General features: G+C 56.0%; 1 protein-coding gene across 5 annotated transcripts in view; it reads right to left on the bottom strand.

The window, feature by feature from the left end:
• GRINA (glutamate ionotropic receptor NMDA type subunit associated protein 1) overlaps window positions 1–18,628 on the bottom strand; it is a 32,917-nt gene that overhangs the window by 934 nt on the left and 13,355 nt on the right. Inside the window, exons 1-6 of one of the 5 annotated variants that reach the window (XM_058179122.1) lie at window positions 18,339–18,528; window positions 2,162–2,467; window positions 1,752–1,864; window positions 921–1,121; window positions 641–769; window positions 65–208 (exon numbers count right to left, since the gene is read on the bottom strand). In XM_058179122.1, coding sequence (XP_058035105.1) covers window positions 65–208; window positions 641–769; window positions 921–1,121; window positions 1,752–1,864; window positions 2,162–2,450 — 876 coding nt within the window. In that variant the 5' untranslated portion in view covers window positions 2,451–2,467; window positions 18,339–18,528. Of the gene's footprint in view, window positions 1–64; window positions 209–640; window positions 770–920; window positions 1,122–1,751; window positions 1,865–2,161; window positions 2,468–4,349; window positions 4,483–6,839; window positions 7,130–18,338; window positions 18,529–18,628 lie in introns of those variants that run through there. The other 4 variants (XM_058179119.1, XM_058179118.1, XM_058179123.1 and 1 more) reach the window with 4 other exon arrangements.

Below are 18,628 nucleotides of genomic sequence, written 5' to 3'. Positions count from 1 at the left end.
GGGGGTGGGAGTGGGGTGTTTCTTCCTCTAACCCTCCTGCCCCTCTCTTCCCAGGGACACTCACGCAGGTGAAAAGCAAGGCCCCAAGAGACGCATAGACGATCTCCAGGATGCGGTTCCGGATGAAGATGCAAAGGATGGCGAAGATGAACAGGACCATCAGGCAGACGATCAGCACTCCGCGGCAGGAGGTGAAGTCGTACTTGGTCTGCAGGAGAGGAGGGGGCCACAGGGCAAGTTCAAGGGGTTTTGACATCCAGGCTGCTTTCCCAGACTGACCCCTGCTCACAAGTAACACACACACACACACACACATGCTGTGCTTCTCAAAGGCTCTGCCTCTCAGGTTGGAAAGGACGACCGTGGTGGGTGTTGCAGGGTGGTAAGTCCAGGAATGTAGGAATCCTGGATTCTGTACCCGTCTGGCACAGGCACGGTGGCTTCACCAAGAATCTCACTCTTGGGCCCATAATTCCCAGTGATTCCCCCAGAGCAGCACTGCCAACCAGCATGGGAAATGCTGGGGTCCAAAGCAAGTGCTCCCCAATCCCCCCTGCAAACATGGGGACATGACCCCGATTTATGGTCTGAGGCCATATGGCTTAATTCCCCCATCCCAGTAGAAACAGAGGGGCCCCACCTGCAAGGAGAAGATGACAACGGTGAAGCACACGGCAGTCGTGATGCCCACGGCCATGATGACGGCATCTGTGTTGTAGAAGCTGGCAATCATGCCCACCATGTAGGAGAGACTCAACGTCAGGATGGACTGTAGAGGGAAAGGAGGGTGTTAGTGCCTCCAGCAGGGCTTGGAGTGGGGCCTCCTCTCTGTCTTGGGGGGCTTCTCCTGAAAGCCAGCCAGAACCTCCAAGTCCTCATGGACTGTAGCCCCAACCTCTCCCGCCAGAGCTCTGTGCTACCAGGGCTATCAGGTTCCATGGGTGCTTCCGCCGGAACTCCCCGCAGCAGCTGAGGACAATGAGGGAGATGAAGAAGACTGCATAGGAGATGTAGTATGTCCAGACATTCTTGCGCACAAAGCCCTTCACATCCTTCACAAAGGTGAAGATGGCCACAAAGGAGAAGGTCACAGAGAGCTGGATGGTCAGCACCAGGAAAACCTGCGAGTACAAGGACAGCAGCTCAGCCTGGACAGGGCAGCCATCTGGGGCACCAGGTGACAAAAGGATCCAGCTGGCCCCCTCCTCTCTCCTGCCTGGACTTTCCTACATGAGGAACTCAACTCTCTTCCACATAAGCTGAACTGCTCACAGGGCACATGGGGGACCCCGTCTAGCTCAGCTTCACGCCAGAGCCTGCCCAGCCCCTTTTTGGGCAATGTGGGAAGTCCACCAGTGGAAGCCCTTCCCCCAAAGTGGAGAAAGAGCATGGAGATCCTGCTTCATCCTGTCCCAAGGAAGTTCTGGAGATCCTCTCCTCTACACCGTGTCTTTTTTCTGCAAGAAGGTTTATGGAAGAAGGCCCTTCTTTGTGCAGGTAGGGTCCCTTGCCCCTCCTCTGGCCGGAGAACCATTCCCTTTCTCTTGCAAGGAGTGGATAAGGTGCGTGGCCCAAGGGAGGCCACCTGAGCTGAGCCTCACCTCTGGTGGGGCCTCCCAAGGAAGGGACACAGGGGGCCTCTGACCACCTGCAGCCTGGCCCTGGGCAGGGTGGCAGCAACCAAAGGGACAACCTCTCACCCAACCAGGACCATGCTGCCCACCAAGCCCTACAGTGACCATCCTGCTGACCTTGCGGATGAAAGCCTGCCGGATGTTCTTGTCGTCCCAGTTGCTGGGGGTGAAGCCCTCATTGTCGTAGTAAGAAGGTGGACCGTCCTCATGGTAGTTGTTGTGTATCGGCCCTACGCAAAAGCAGCAGTGCAGGCAGACTGAACGGCTCTCTGTACAGCCCCTGGACACCTGGTCGTCCAGAAAGCAGGGCTGGTGCAGGTGGGAGCCTGCTCCCCAGGTTGCATAGAGGATGCCCCCTTTCGCTAGTCAGAATTCAGGAGACGTGCATCCCCAGAGGAGGCTGTGGATGCCTTAGGAGGACTCCCTGGCCCAGGATGGGGGGGGGAGCAGAGCCACCAATGACTTTGCAGATGGCTTCATGCCCAGGAAACTAACCCGCTCCCTCTACCCACCAGGGCACAACTTACCAGGTGGGCTCATAGGTGCTCCAGGATGCGGCTGCGCATAGGGGCCCTGGGGGTATGGCCCTTGAGGGTATGCAGCTTGTGGATAAGGTCCATAGGGTCCGGCCTGGGGATAAGGAGAAACCGGGTAGGGGTTTGGCGGATAGCCAGTCTGGCCATAAGGTGCAGGCTGGAACTGACCCTGTGGGTGGGGGGCCACTGGATACGGAGCCTGGACATAGCCAGGGGGCACCGGAGGCTGTGGGCCTGGATAGGTGTCCCCCGACACCAGGAAGCTCTTCTCGTGCGACATGGCAGTGATGCTGGGAGCTGCAGGGGAAGGAGAGGGAGGCAGGTGAAGAGGCAGCATCTGTACAGTCCTTCCTTGTCTTGTCTATCCCTCCCCCTCACAAAAAATCCCAGGGAGAGGATCAGCCACCACCACCCCCAGGCTTCCTGAGCAGCTGAAATGCCCTAAGTTGACTGGGTGAGAATCTCACTTCTTGGTTAGGCATCCCACCCCGGTTTCCCATCCCCCCTCTGCTGGGGGGGGGGGGCGGGCAGATTTCCTCTCAACATCCACCACATCCTACCAATCCAGATGCCCTCTACCCCCACCCCCATTGCCCCAGTACCCAGCAACCTGCTGGAAGCAAAGGTAGGGAGAGGGGGACTTTTGGAGGACCTTCCCCCACCCCTTCTGAGGGCATTCACAAAGGCAATCCCTGCAAGCCCTCCCCTCCCCCTCCCCCAGGTGGAGGCTGGCTATTCTGTCAAAGCCTCCAGAGCAGCTCATCCTTCCCTTCCCTCGTCCCATGGGATCCCACCTGGTGACCCCCCCCACTATCCTACCACTGTGGTCTTCAATGCAGCAGGTGGCCAATATTAACCCCTCAAAAAAGAACCACCACCAATGGTACTTTAAAGAGAGATGTACAAGGGGCAGTTGAGATGGCCAAAGCAATTAAGCAAGAAATTTTAAATTATGGCATTAAAGGTTTTGAGGGTTATGAGCGATTAACCCATGAACCTTTTTCCAGCTCTGGTTGAAGCAGACAGATCTCTTTCTCTTTCTCCCTCTCTCTCTCTCTGTTTGTGTGTGTATGTGTGTGTGCATACGCCCATTTTGCTGCTCTTCCCAGGAAGTGGTCCTGGGCCTCCCTTCGGCTTTATCTTCCACCTTCTAGCCTGAGATTTTTGGGGATCCCCAAAAGTTAGATTTCACCAGAATTGGCAGATGATTCTCCCACATGGCAGGAACGATTCTCCTTCCCAGCACCAGGTAGCCCCCTCGGGGTATTCTGTGCCCCCCCACCTTGTGGTCTACCATGTGGGGCTCCCTGAGTGGCCAAAGCCAGTTTGGCACAGGCTCCCGCCTTTGCTATTGGCAGAGCCCAGCTGGACTCCTGGAGGCTCTTACACAGGAGTATTGGTAAGCCTTCCTTCCTTTGCCCGGGGGGGGGGGGGTGCGGGGGGGAGGAGCATGGGCCCTTTGGGGACTTCCTGGCTCTGGGATCCCAATCCAAGCGCTAACAGGATCTGGCCCTCTTTGAGATCAGCTGGAGCTGCCACAGCCAACTGAGAAGCTGCCATGGGGAATTTCCTCACCCACCACGGCTGCTCAATGCGTACCTCCCCGGGGGGGGGGCAGCTCTGGGGACTCCCAAAGACTCACTTGGACATGGAAAGGGCTGTCCTGCAAAACAGACATCTTCGGGAGAGGCAGAGCTGAATCCCCACCACTTCATCAGAAGGAGGGACCTGGCCCCTGGCCCCGAGGGGGTCTAAGCCCATATTTTATTTATTTATTTATTTTATTTTATTAAATTTTTATACCGCCCTTCTCCCGAAGGACTCAGGGCGGTGTACAGCCGGAATAAAATACAAAATATATACAATTAAAAAAAATTAAAATAAACTATTACATAAGCCACAGCACTCTCAGTTGGGGCTGCCAAGATCTAGAGGGGCTCAGTGCCAAGGAGGATGATCTCTGGAAGGTTCCCAGCTGTCCCCCATTAAATGAATGTGCCCCCAAATCCCAGCCCATTCCAGTCTCCAGGCCCATTGCAACTGTGCAGACAGACAGGCCCCCACCCAGCCCCATGGCACAGTTTGCCAGCCTCCCCTCCTTCCCCAGAGCACCCAGCCGAGGCCACCTCAGGGCCCCAGGATGCATTCAGACAGCCTGGCCCAGCAAGGCCAGACCCACCTCCAGTGCTCCCCTGCTTGACAGGAGCAGCTCCCCACGGCTGCCACCACTGTGGGCTTCTATTATGGGCTCCGTTGCCATGGTGCCCAGGAAACCAACAGGCTTCCGGGGTGAAGATTCAACTGGCTCTTTGGAAAGAAGAGAGAAGGAGTTCCAGTCCCAGAAGAAGCAGGAAGCGCCACCTGGTCAGAGAATCTGCCCACGCCATGCCCCCCCCGTAGCAATCCTAGCACTGTGCCCAGATGTGACCCTGCATCCCCCCCCCAATCAGCAAGGGCTTCCCCAGCCTACCCCCCTCCATCAATCCAGCACGGGGTCCTTCTGGGCCAGCTTCGGGGTGGGAAGGGGGAGGCTCTGTGGTTCTACTCCTTCCTCCAAGACTAGGGTTGGTAGGAGGGCAAGGTCAGGCCCCAGGGCCATGCAAGATAGGGTGCCTTGGAGCCCGAGCCTCTGGCCTCTCCTTTCCAACAAGAGACCCTTAGGAGGGAACTGTCCGGTGAGGCATCATAACCCTGGTGATGCTTCATCTTTGGCTCTGGATGGGTGGCATTTCCCTGGACTAAGTTGAAAGACAATTGGGAGAGCGGGTCCTGCTGGGCTCAGGGCTCCTGCTGAAAGTACAGCCATGGCTGGGGAGGCCTTTGAATCGATCTGTCTGGTGGGCCAATTAAATCCCTTCCTGGACCAGGAGGCCTTGCTCACCATCACTCAGGCCTCGGTCACCTCCCATCAGGATTACTGTGATGATCTCCACATGGGGCTGCTCTCGAAGAGGTCCAGAATGCAGCAGCATCTACACAATAATAGGGCCTTGCCTGCAGGATCACCTTTTCCAAGTCAGAGAGAGTGGGCAGGCTCCCATTTCCTTCCCCACAAACCATCATCTAAGGAATGATGGCGAACCTTTTCAGCACCGAGTGTCCAAACTGGAATATGCGCACGGAAACCCGAAGACCAGCTGGTCAGTGCGCATGCATCAGGTCCTTGGGCGCACGCCAGCCAGCTGGTCTTTGAGGGTGCTGGAGTGCGGGAAACCCGAAGACCAGCTGGCCAGTGTTGTATGTGCGTGCCGGCCAGCTGGTCTTTGAGTTTCTGGTGCGCGCATGCACGCTGGCCAGCTGGTCTTTGCACGCACTGGAGCTCCGAAGACCAGGTGGCCAGCACCGGCCAGCTGGTCTTTGGGTTTCCGGCGCTCTGGTGCATGCGAGGACCAGCTGGCCGGCGCACATGCAGGAAACCAGAAGAGCAGCTGGTGACGGCACACATGCCCATAGAGAGGCCATCAGAGATCTAAGAGGAGCCAGGAAAGGAGTGTGTCCCTCCCCCTTGACGTTCGGCAGCCCCCCAGCCTTTTAGTCCCCATTTAGTGGAGGTCACAGAACTGGCTTTTCCCTCAAGCGTTGCCATTAGACGATATTACCTTCACATGGATCAACACCAGTTTTTTGTTGTTTCAATGCTTCACACTTTATCTGGTTGCGTTTTATAGTTTTTAAAACAACTTTATATGCCTCTGAAGTTTTGGAGAGTTGGCTTTAAAATGGGTGGCTGTATAAATGCGTTAAAGTAATAAATATTCCCAGCCCAGCTTTCCCGGCTGGGGTGGGGGGGAGGCGGCTCCTCCGGGCCCTAACTCAGGGTCAAGACTCAGACGGTGCTGGGGGAGAGATCGGGGCCCAAATGCGCGCGGGGGGGGGGCGGTGTCCAGTTCAGCAATCGCTGCGCCGCCTCCATCTCAGAACCCCGAGTGGAAGCAGCAAAGCCGCTCAGTCGGAGCAAGGCGAGGTTCGAGGCCTTTCCAAGCAGCTCCCGGGGCTCCTTCGCAAGAGCCCGCAGCTCCGCTCGCCCAAAGAAAAGGCGGCTGTCCGATGGGCGCCGGGCTCCCTTCCTGTCATTTCTCCGGGGCATCCGGCGCCAGCCGCCATCCACTGCAGCCGTCAGAGCTGAGCCGGGGCCCTGCAAGCCCCCACACCTGGGGAGGGGGACCGGGCTCGGCTCGGGAAGAGGGCACGGCGGCCCCCAAGCCCCGCGGAAAGCCGGCCGGCCTCCTGCCTGGCCTCGGGGTCGCAGGGATGGCGGCGCGGGGGCCGGGATGAAGGCCGGGTGCCCCCGGCTCGCTCGCCCTTCGCCCAATGTGCCCAGCCGGCGGAGAGCCCGTCCCCCGCGCAGCCCCCAAGAGCGGGCGGGGGGGAGGGGATCGGAGCCGCGCCCCGGGCTTAGCCGGCGACTCCGGGGATACGGCCGGGCCTCTGCGGGGGCGGCGCGAAAGCCTCCCGAAGCGGCGACTCCCTCCCCTGGGCTGGGGGGCCTGCAGCCCACGGGACCCTCGCGGGGGAGGCGCCGTCAGGCGTGCGGCGGAGAAGGTGGGCGCTCCGGGGCGACACCCCCGCCCCGCCCGCGAAGCCCCTCGCCCGCAAGGCCGCCCCTCCCGCCAGGCGACGGGACCCCCCGCGCCGCCTCCCTCCGCTCTTCCCGGGGCTGCTGACTCACCGTGGCCTGCCGGAGCCCGCAGCGATCAGGCTGCGCAGGAACGGCGGCGGCGGGGGCGGCTTGCCCCCTCCCAGGCGGAGCACGGAGGGGGCGGGCACGGTGACGTCAGCGGCTCAGCTCCCCTCCCCCTCCAGATGGCAGGCGATCGCGGCCCGCGGAGGCTGCAGGGAGGGAGGGTCGCGCAAGGAAAGCGCTGCACCGGGGGAGGGAGAGGGCAACCGAGGGGGGCTGCCTCCGCCCAGGGGCTCAGCGGGAGCGCCCGGCCCCCTCCCTGCAAAAAGCCCCTTGGAACCCGCCTCGCCACCTCCGGGCTGGGCGAGCGGATCCGAACGGGCGGCACCTGTTCCGGTTGTGGCTGAACCGGGGCCAATCTTCGCAGACGGCGCAGGACGAGCCTCCCACGGCGCCCCCGACGGAACGGCCGCCGGGCGATCCCCTCCCCCGCGCGATCCAGGGGCTCTTTTAGCTGTGTGTATTACGGGGAGGGGGCATTGACCGCTATTTGTGCACCTGAGACGTTCCCCAAAGCCAACTCCCACTCCAAAGATCTCATCAGGACCAGTCAGCATCTCTTCACAGGCAAGCATCCCCTCTGGCGCCCTCCAACCGCTCTGTGGGCCCAGAAGCTACAGTGGGGCTGCACATCCATGTGCTGTCCCTGTAAACCACACCCCCCCTCCATCAAGCGAAGGCAGACCAAACGAAAAGAACCCCACGGAGCCCTCTTCCATCACCCGAAATGGCAGCAAAGCCAGAACTGGATAAAACACACACACACACTCACAATCCTTAGGGTACCTTTATATACTCCAGCCCTGAAGGTTCTGGGCCCACAGACAGCAGATCCCCACCTACTAGATCCCTAGCCAAGACGCACCTCACACAACTGGGCCCTGGTCACACATCCAATTCAGTGGGGCCCCACACCCCAGAGGGCACAAATCAACCCCTCTGGCCTTTAGGCAACCCAACCCCACCAGACCCTTGCATGGTAGTCCCACTTTGTTTTCACACCCACCCCTGGTCATCTGCTGCTCCTTACTACCAGGAGTAAAGTACATTTCTCCTTAATATCAGGTTGCTTCCAGTTTCCTGCGCAGGACCACAGGACCCACAACCCTTCTCACTCCCAGAGCCCTCAACACCAACTGCCCCACCACAAGGGCCAGCTGTGTGGCTGCAGGGCTTTCATAGCTGCTCTTGCTAAGCAGCTATGCTGATTGGGGAGAGGTGTTGAAGGGGCAGGGGGCCACCACCCAGGGGCTGGCTAATCCCAGGCTGCCTGTCTTCTCCCAGTCCTCCTGGGGAAGCAGCATGAGGTGCCTGGCCAGATCAAGGGGGCTCCGAGCAGTCCATGCCCAGGTGATGATGGTGCCCACTAACCAGAGGCCTTTCCAGTTTGCCCTGGGTAGGCCTGGAATCTGTCCTATCCCCCTCGCTGTTCAGTTTTAGATAACTTCATAAACGGCCATTGAATTTGGCCTGGGTCAGTTCATTACCACAGTCCATCTGGACTGGTCATCCGGTTGGAAAAACTGAATATACTGACCACTGACGTTCAGCAGTTACCATGGGCCAAAATGGAGTGCAACTGCATAAAATCAAGAGAGAATACAGCAAAAGCAGAGCACTGCACCTTGGAAGATGCCAGCTGATGAGATCACAGCCCATCTCCATGGGAAGAATTCAAGTCTCCCAGCTCCTACGTAGAGCAAAAGATGGTTGGCACAACAGCCGAAGTGAAATACCAAATTGGCATTTGGTTCACTCCTCCGCCCCTTTGGGGAAAAGCCAAATATTCCCACGCAGGCCCAAATGCAGATTCCGGTCACTGAAGCTACCGAGGGGCTGAATCAAGGATGCTGCTACAGCAGAGATCCCAATGTGCGGTCCCCACTGGATCCTCAGCACCGCATTGATAGATCCCGTGAGAACGAAGCCAGCCAGCGGCAAAGCTGCAAGCAGTCAGCCACGGCCAATGCCAGCTCAAAATGGCAGGGATGCTCGGGCATATTTGCAGGATAGATTCTGGCAGAGACCACACAAACTATCCTACAACAGTCCTTAGATACAAAATGCAGCGCCAGGTAACAGCAGATTCGGTCTAGATTCTGGGCCAGACGTGAGTGAAGCCAAAATCCCAGCAAGGGACAAAGCACTTGGCCCCCTGGCCCTCCCCTCCCCCCAATTACCGGCCACAGGGAGCCTTGCCAAACTTGTCAGGGCAGCAGCTGCGATCCCAATTCCAGAATTCCAAGAGTGCCGCAGCCGATTCTCCCACAGCTCCTCTCACTCTCCAAACCCCAACTGACCCACCGAGGGATGAAGTGGCTATTGCAGCCAAACGGTCCCCTGTAAGTAGGTCATTATAGTGATCGCCCAAAGCAAAGCGGCTTAAAGGGAGAGGGAGACGAGCGCAGACCGACAAGGGAGGGCAGAGGCAAAGCTTAGAAGCCTTCCCAGCTTATAGCAGTTCTAAAATAAAACCTCCAGGCCTTCTGAGATAAGCCTGGCCTGTTTTGGTAACGCTCCTGCCCCCCAGAAGTAGCCCTTATCTCTTCTGCATTCTCTTCTCCTCCGACATAACCTTTTACCAACCCCTCCCTCCCCGATTCATATATGTTGCTGACTCAGAATAATCTTCTGATCTGGAAAGGGAACAGCCAGAGCCCCAATAAATCTTAAACTGACAGTTTCTTCCCCCACCCCGCTTTAAAAGAGCCCCCCCCCCGTTTGTCTTGGGCGCTGGCTGGCAACCTGCTTAACCAGATCGGTTGGACCGGAAGTGGCATTCATGCCAGCGGCATCAATGCCATCGGGACCCCCGGGGTCCCATCACCACGTTCGCTGAGGCTCACTGCCTGCCCGAAGAAGATGGCTTTGTGCCACCTGAAGCTTTGTCCAGCATGGCAAGTATAAGATGTAGAATCACTGAGCTGGAAGGGGTTACAGAGGTCATCAGTCCCACCCCCCATACTCTCTGCAGGACTTGCTAGAGGGCTATCTGGCCCCTTTGAAGACCTCCAGCAAAGGGCAACGATTTGGAGATCTTTGGGGTTCTTCTCTCCAAACCCCAAAGTATCAGCCAGTCTCCCAGCTCCATGTTATCAGGCAGCATGGTAACTATCCACTCAATTCCCACTTCCAAGCCTTTTGGTAAAAATGTTGAATAGCACAAGGCCAGGGCACAGCCCCCTGGCACCTCTCTTTAGGCTGCTCCCCACATTGGAGTCATGGGTGAGAATTATCCAGGGGAGGGGCCATCAGCCATCATTATGAATTTAACTAATAGTTACAACATCTAGCTCTTATTTTATCTTATCTATTTTAAAAGTTGCTTAGTGTGGAATTGTGGGGTCCTTGGTGCTTTCTGAGCTTATTTGTTTGCTTGCAAACATTTCATGACCCAACTAGATTACATCATCAGCACTATTGAGTGTTGGCTTTGCTTCCTTATTTTATCATTTCATAATGAGGACATCATGAGAGATTTTGTTAAATCTAATAAAATACCGCCTACAGCTCAAAGCTGGAGTTCTGGGAAGTATCATAGTTGAAGCAGCAAGATTGTCCTCTGACGGAAAGCACCACAGCAACTACACAGATCACACAGGAGGGCCTTAAGCCAATCCCAAAGGCCAGGAAGCACCAGGCAAAAGGGTTCGAGGCCTCACAGCCGGGCTCTCTGGCCAAGCTCTGGGAAGCCCACAAGGCAGATTCAGTGGTGGAAGTCCAGAAGGCGGAAGTTCTTGGCTTTTAAGGGAAAGTAAAACGGCCTGATTTAATCAGTTCAGAGTCCTGCAAAGAAGGCTCCCGCGGCAAGGAAAGGCACTCAAGTGGGGAGGAAGTTCCTAGAGAAGGAAATGCCAAAATCCCTACTGGAAACCATGGCAGTCAGGAGAAGGAAGGAAGGGGTCACCCAAAGAGGCAGCCAGAGCAGCTGGGGAGAGTCTGGCCACCAAGGAAGTGACCTGCAGGAGCCCAGAACTGCAAAGCACTTGTCAGCAGTTTAACCACGGATGCTCCGAATAGCAAAATTCAAAATAAAGGAAAAGAGCCCAGCTGCTCGGTGGCTCTTCAGTCCCTCTCCAAGCTCATCTGCTATCTGCACATTCCGCCTGGACTCTCCCTACGCAGGAGCCAAGACCAGAGGACCCGCCTTCCAGGGAATCAGCTGATGGCTCTCACCCCACCCTGTTTCTCTGGAAAGAAATGAATTATTGGCAGGCCAGGAAAATGGGGGAAGAAAACTGGATGCTTAATTATTATTTATTTTGTATCCCACCTTTATTATTTTTCCAAATAACTCAAGGTGGCAAACATATCCAACACACCTCCCTCCTATTTAATTTTGAAAAAGCGAAAAGGGTCGTCCACCCCTTAAGAGGCTGACCATTCAGCCAGTATGAATTGGTCAACGATAAAGCACACAAGAGCTCCTTACCAGTTAGTGGGAACACTGTAGTTGGAGTTTCTCTCCATTTGAGCAAAGCATTTGGCAAAGAACCCCTGTGGCATGCTGGCTGGCGAGCCAGTTAACTGTGGGCTGGGTGGCATAGCTACAATGTGGGTTCATCTCTGGAGAGGAACTTCTACTCGAAGCATACATAGCAAGAGCACTTAGACTCATATACCGCCCCAAACACGTCAGCCTATGGCCCCCGACAATCTGGGGCCTCATTTTACCAACTTCGGAAGAATGGAAGGCTGAATCAACCTGGAACCCATCAGGATCCAATGCCTGGTTGTGGGCAGAGTCAGCCTGCAATCCTGCGTTCTAACCGCTGTGCCACCAGGGCTCCTACATCATCCTCATCTTCATTGGTTCTTCATCAAGCTGGAGAGGTGTACTGAGTGGGGCTCAGCAGGATTGGTCCCGGCTCCTCTCCTCTCAAACATTTCCATTACCAATTTGGGTTGTTGTAGCCAAAACCTTCTTTGCCTAATGCAGGGCTTTCAAAACCTGGTAAATTTGTGGACTTTAATTCCCAGAAGGAGTTGAAGTCCAGAAGTCTTAAAGTTGCCAGGGTGGCTTAAAGCAACCAAACTATTTTGAAGATAGAACATAAATCTATGACGCGTATCGATAGAGGGTAATATTTGTACCTCAGGGTTGAACTGTGGGGTCCTTCTGCTCTCTGTGCACTGATGATGTTGCCTAGTTTGGAAATGAAAAGGGTCTGCTAGAAAACACCCCAGTTCAGAGAGCACCAAGGGCCCCATAGTTGCTAAGCATGCAAACAACAAACGGTCTGAACCAAATACCGGTACCAAAGCGGTGGCACTTTGTTGGGCAGCCCAGAGCACAACCAAAAGCAGAATGTACCTTTGGCCGACTACATTGCCAGGCAAGACGAAGAGGCAGGGCCTGCAATTACCAGATGGCCTTGGGATGTGTCTGATAAGGCCACCTGGTGACCTTCGATCCCCTCCTCCAAGGTCAGCATGCAGCCTCACTCTCTCTCTCTCAGATACGGCCAGTGGATAGAAATGGCGGTTTGCTCGGCCATCAGTTCCCAGCTGACTCTTCCTCCTGTCGCCCCTCAGGACCAATTCAGCTCTCTGTAGACGTTTCCTCACTAGGGCACTTCAAGCCATTTGCATTTAAAGGTGGGAGGGGGAATCTCACAGGTTTAATATGAATGCAACTCATCTCTGCGTGAGTGTGTGTGTGTGTGGGGGGGTATTTTTTACCACCACAGGAGGAAGAAGTCATGGGAACGCAGGTCAGATAGGATGGGACAGCTAATTTCCTAGAAGGCAGAAATGCAACAAGAACAGCCCAGATAGGCTGGAGAAGGTAAGAAAATGGCATTTTAAATTTACTTAGGAAACTGAAAACGGAAAAGGGTGAGCATAGAAGGGGGTCCCTGGGTTAGTAACAGTATTTGTGAAGAAGGTTGTGTGTGGCAGGTTGCGAGCCAGGAGGTGCCATATTAGACAGACCCTGTTCCTTGTCTCCTGCGCTGGGCAGGTTCCCCTTGTGATTTGGGTTGAGCTCTGGGGATTCTGGTGGGAAGGCATTCGAGGAAACTGCAAGAGGTTTAGAGGGAAAAAAGAGAAACCCTCCAAAACATCCCAAGTAAACCAAAAGACTCAGCGGTCCCAAAAGGGAAAAAACCAGGAGTCATCTACAACAAGCGGGCAGAAGACCAGCAGAACTTTTCCATGAACATCAAGTAGCAGTCAGAAGACATGATGAAAATTTTTTCATTTCACAACATATGGACAGGCTTAGCCATAATTTCAACTGGGAAATTGTGAGACCCTCCTAAACCAAGCCAAGTCCAAAAAGAGAATTCCTGGAAGACTGGCACTGACAAAGGAGCTATCAATATACATACTTTTATACCGCCCTATCTCCCTAAGGACTCAGGGCGGTTTACAGCCAAATAAAAACATATATATATACAGAATAAAACATTAATTTAAAAAACTTATTAAATAGGCCAAATATTTAAAATAGGAATATAAATAATAAAACCCCATTAAAACCAGATTTAAAATTTAAAAATTCTAGGCCAGTCCTGCGCAAATAAATAGATGTGTCTTAAGCTCGCGGCGGAAGGTTCGAAGGTCAGGAAGTTGGCAAAGTCCTGGGGGAAGCTCGTTCCAGAGGGTGGGAGCCCACACAGAAAAGGCCCTTCCCCTGGGTGTCGCCAGTCGGCACTCCCTGGCCGACGGCACCCTGAGGAGTCCCTCTCTGTGAGAGTGTACGGGTCGGTGAGAGGCAATCGGTGGCAGCAGATGGTCCCGTAAGTAGCCCGGCCCTATGCCATGGAGCGCTTTGAAGATAATTACCAAAACCTTGAAGCGCACCCGGAAGACAACAGGCAGCCAGTGCAGTCTGCGCAGGAGAGGTGTTACATGGGAGCCACGAGGGGCTCCCTCTATCACCCGCGCAGCCGCATTCTGAACTACCTGGAGTCTCCGGGTGCTCCTCAAGGGGAGCCCCACGTAGAGAGCATTGCAGTAATCCAGACGAGATGTCATGAGAGCATGAGTGACCATGCATAGGGCATCCCGGTCTAGAAAGGGGCGCAACTGGCGAACCAGGCGAACCTGGTAAAAAGCTCTCCTGGAGACGGCCGTCAAATGGTCTTCAAAAGACAGCCGTCCATCCAGGAGAACGCCCAAGTTCCGTACCCTCTCCATTGGGGCCAATGACTCGCCCCCAACAGTCAGCCGCGGCTGCAGCTGACTGTACCGGGACACCGGCATCCACAGCCACTCCATCTTGGAGGGATTGAGCTAGAGCCTGTTTCTCCCCATCCAGACCCGTACGGCTTCCAGGCACCGGGACAGTACTTCGACAGCTTCATTGGGGTGGCCTGGGGTGGAAAAGTACAGCTGCGTATCATCAGCGTACAGTTGGTACCTCACACCGAAACCACTGATGATCTCACCCAGCGGCTTCATATAGATGTTGAACAAGAGGGGCGAGAGAATCGACCCCTGAGGCACCCCACACGTGAGGCGCCTCGGCGCCGATCTCTGCCCCCCCCCGTCAACACCGTCTGCGACCGATCGGAGAGATAGGAGGAGAACCACCGATAAATGGTGCCTCCCACCCCCAATCCCTCCAACCGGTGCAGCAGGATACCATGGTCGATGGTATCAAAAGCCGCTGAGAGGTCTAATAGGACCAAGGCAGAGGAATAACCCCTATCCCTGGCCCTCCAGAGATCATCCACCAACGCGACCAAAGCCGTCTCAGTGCTGTATCCAGGCCGAAAGCCCGACTGGAACGGGTCTAGATAGACAGTTTCCTCCAGGTACTGGGGTAGTTGACATGCCACCACACTCTCTACAACCTTCGCCGCGAAGGTTGGAGACTGGACGATAATTTCCTAAAACAGCCGGGTCCAGAGAAGGCTTCTTGAGGAGAGGCCTCACCACCGCCTCTTTCAAAGTGGCCGGAAAGACCCCCTCCAACAAAGAAGCATTCGTAATCCCCTGGAGCCAGCCTCGTGTCACCTCCTGCGTGGCCAGCACCAACCAGGAGGGACACGGGTCCAGTAAACATGTGGTGGCATTCAACCTACCCAGCAACCTGTCCATGTCCTCGGGAGCCACAGGATCAAACTCATCCCAAACAGTCTCAACAAGACAGCTCTCTGACATCTCACCTGGATCTACCCAATTTTGGTCCAGACCATCCCGAAGCTGAACGATTTTGTCGTATAGATAACCACTAAACTCCTCGGCACGTCCCTGCAACGGGTCATCCCGCTCCCCCTGTTGAAGGAGAGAGCGAGTCACCCGAAACAGGGCGGCCGGGCGGTTATCTGCCGACGCAATGAGGGAGGAGACGTAGCAACGTCTCGCTTCCCTCAGTGCCACTAGGTAGGTCCTAGTATAGGACCTAACTAGTGTCCGATCAGCCTCCGAACGACTGGACCTCCAGGAACTCTCTAGGCGTCTTCTCCGGCGTTTCATCCCCCTCAGCCCCTCGGAGAACCAGGGAGCTGGTTGAGACCTACGCCGGGTCAGAGGCCGCAAAGGCACGACACGGTCTAAGGCCCCCGCCGCGGCCCGTTCCCAGGCCGCGACAAGTTCCTCGGCCGTGCCGTGAGCCAGATCCTCAGGAAACGGCCCAAGCTCCGTCTGGAACCTCTCCGGGTCCATCAGGCGCCTGGGACGGAACCAACGTATTGGTTCCATCTCCCTGCGGTGTTGAGTGGCGGTCAGAAAGTCCAGGCGAAGGAGAAAGTGATCTGACCATGACAAAGGTTCAGTGACTAAATCCCTCAAGTCCAGATCCTTCAACCACTGACCAGAGATGAAAATCAAATCCAGTGTGCCTCCCCCAATGTGAGTGGGGCCATCAACTACTTGAGTCAGGTCCAAGGCCGTCATGGAAGCCGTGAACTCCCGAGCAACTGTCGATGACATGCCGGTCGATGGCAAGTTAAAGTCCCCCATGACTATAAGTCTGGGGGTCTCCACTGCCACTCCAGCAAGCACCTCCAGGAGCTCGGGCAGGGCTGCTGTCACGCCGCAAGGAGCCAGGTACGTGACAAACAAGCCCATCTGACATCTATGACCCCACCTCACAAAGAGGGATTCACATCCGGCAATCTGAGGTACAGTGGTCTCCCTCGGCTCTAGACTCTCTCTAATAACAACCGCCACCCCCCCACCCCTACCTTGGGCCCTCGGCTGATGGAATGCTTGGAAACCCGGTGGGCACATTTCAACAAGGGGCACGCCCCCTTCAGTGCCCAACCAGGTCTCCGTAACGCCCATAAGGTCCGCGGCACCCCCCTGAATAAGATCGTGTATTAGGGGGGCCTTACTGACCACGGACCGTGCGTTGCACAACATCAGCCGAAGACCCGGGCTCTGAGGATCTTGATATCTACATGCTGTATACAAAAGGAACAGTCAACAAACCAAAAAGGGAACAAAATGACCAAACACCTCCCCACCACTATCAATATCCCGATGAGGATAGATTAACACTAAGATTAACATCAGACCAACAATCAAGAAGTAAACAATATTCCAATCTGCCAAACAAGCTAACAGTAAACAGCCCAACCAAAAAGCCTCCAAAATCACCCCCATCAACATTCAGGGCAAGTCACTAGAATATAAAACGAGAACAAACCCCACTCTTTAGTAGCACTGATGTTGTGTAATGAAACTTCTGCAAGAAAACAACCAAGCTCAGACAGCACCAAGGACCCCTTGTTTAGAGTAGTCACAAGGAGGGTCAAGGGCTTGAGGAATGGGTCAAGGAACTGGGAAGGTTCAGTCTTCAAATTCTGGCACAATCTCTCTTCCCTGTCCAGAGCCCTTTGGAGTGTGTGCAGTGGGGGCTCCCCCATTAAAAAACAATCATGCTAGATTGGAGGAATTCAGGCAGGGGGATGGAAAGGGCTCCAGAAAAGAAGCTGTTGGAAGAGTGGTAAAAACACCCAGGTATATTTGGCCTATAAACAAAGCAATTAAGGGGGGAAGGCGGGAGAGGGAACAGCTGTCTCCAAGCACCCAGAGAGCTGCCTGGCAGCAAAGGGGATGGGCTCCTCGTCTCCTTGGGCTGGGAGGGCAGGAGAGAAGAGGGTCAGGCCAGAGGACTAGAGCACGGACAGTCATTCTGAAAAAAGCCTTCCCTGGTGGGTGGGCTGAACACTCAACAAGAGCTCTTCTCATAGGAAGATGTGCCAGGTACAAGCAACCCGATCCACAGGCATACAATTCAAGCAAAGTACTTCACTGTATTCTGCCTATAATACAGGAATCTTCCCCAGGGTGATTGCCTTCCCTTGGGAACAGACAGATAAGGCTCTGCGAAGCTTGGTGGAGGGGGTCAGTCCTGGATCTCTTGTGGCTGTGCAAGGACTGATGGAGGCTAACTGCCAGTTTAATCTCCCCTCCTCATCTGCCTAGAAGTTTCCCAACAGGATAGTCCTCTGTCAGGGTTGCTAAGGCCTTTCAAACTCCGGGATGCCGCAAGAGCCAGGCCTGATTCTGCTCAGCTTCCCAGCCCAGCCGGGGCCAGCATCTCCTGACACAAGTGGACTCTGTGTGTGCTTAAATGAATACAATCAAGAAAAAGGAGGTGACGCCCAGAGATCCAAGTGGCCCATATTGAACTTCTTGGCTCAGTGAGTTTCCCAGAGCCGGAATCCATTTTCCAGAACTGAGCCAGGGAAGAGACTTCCTGCCGGCATCATCCAGCTGAAAGACTCCTGCATCCCCTAAACAAACAAGTCTCAGCACAATGGATGAACCTGGTCAGTTCCCAGTATTCATCTCTCACCAGACACGACGTGGAAGAGCACAATTTAACCATTAACCGGCGATCATAATCTCAAAGGCTTGAATGGGTCACAGTCCGCAGTTCAAGCCGAAGGAGGGGCTCCCCTTCCCTGCCATCTGTCTCTCGCCCCTCCCAGCACCCGCCTCGCATTGGACCCCATAAAGGGAGCTCCAGGAGTCACTGTCCCCCCCCAACCCCCCCACGCCTGATGCCGCCCCATCGAAAGTGGGCCGGGTTGCACGCCTATTGCCGAAAGCACTTCCCCTTAGTCCCAAGGCCGCGGGGGCAGCTGAGAAGCGCCCTCCCCCCAAAAGCGGCGTCGGAGGAGAATCAAGAGGGCGAGGAAAAGGCTGGGTCCGCGCAAACGCCCCCCCCCCTCTGGCAGCTGCCCGAGCGAGAAGCCCGAGCCCGGGGCTTTTCCCACCAGCGCGGAGAGGCGGTTTGCCGAGCGTGGCGCTGCGAGCTCTTCCCCGGAATGGATCGAAGGAGCCGAGCTCTGCCCTCCGCTTGAACGCTGCGGCCGGCCCTAGAGTTGGGCGGCCGGGTCTTGGCGCACGAGGCTCGGCCGCTGCCAGGTCGAGGTTGGCGGTGTAGCGCGGAGGCAAGCCGGGCGGCGGCCTCTTCTCCTGCGCCCCCCGGCCTCGCCCGCGAAGCCGGCCTCCCGACGGAGGGCGGCTCTGCTCTGCGGCAAAGGCAGCGAGGCTGCCCGGGCTCGCCCCCCTCGCCCTCACCTGCCTTGGCCGCTGGCGGGATCCGCCTCGACTGCTGGGAGCGGACTCGGCGACCACCACCGCACCGCACCGCCTCTCGCCCGCCAGCCGGTGCCGGGAGCGCGGGCGGGCTCCCCAACTGCCGCGGCGCTGGAACGAGCGCGGGCGCGCGCCTCTTTCCGGATGGTCGGCAGCGAGAAGCGCCGAGCCGCGAGTGACGGGCGGGATCGACTCCCGGCCAGGCTGAATCCTTGCGCAGCCGCAACAGAACCCCCCCCACACTTTTCTGCCCCTCGCTTTTCTGTCTGTTC

Source organism: Ahaetulla prasina, chromosome 3, assembly GCF_028640845.1.
Source record: "Ahaetulla prasina isolate Xishuangbanna chromosome 3, ASM2864084v1, whole genome shotgun sequence".
NCBI lineage: Eukaryota > Metazoa > Chordata > Lepidosauria > Squamata > Colubridae > Ahaetulla > Ahaetulla prasina.
The sequence above is the reverse complement of the archived record's forward strand: the minus strand, read 5'-3'. Positions and strand labels throughout refer to the sequence as shown.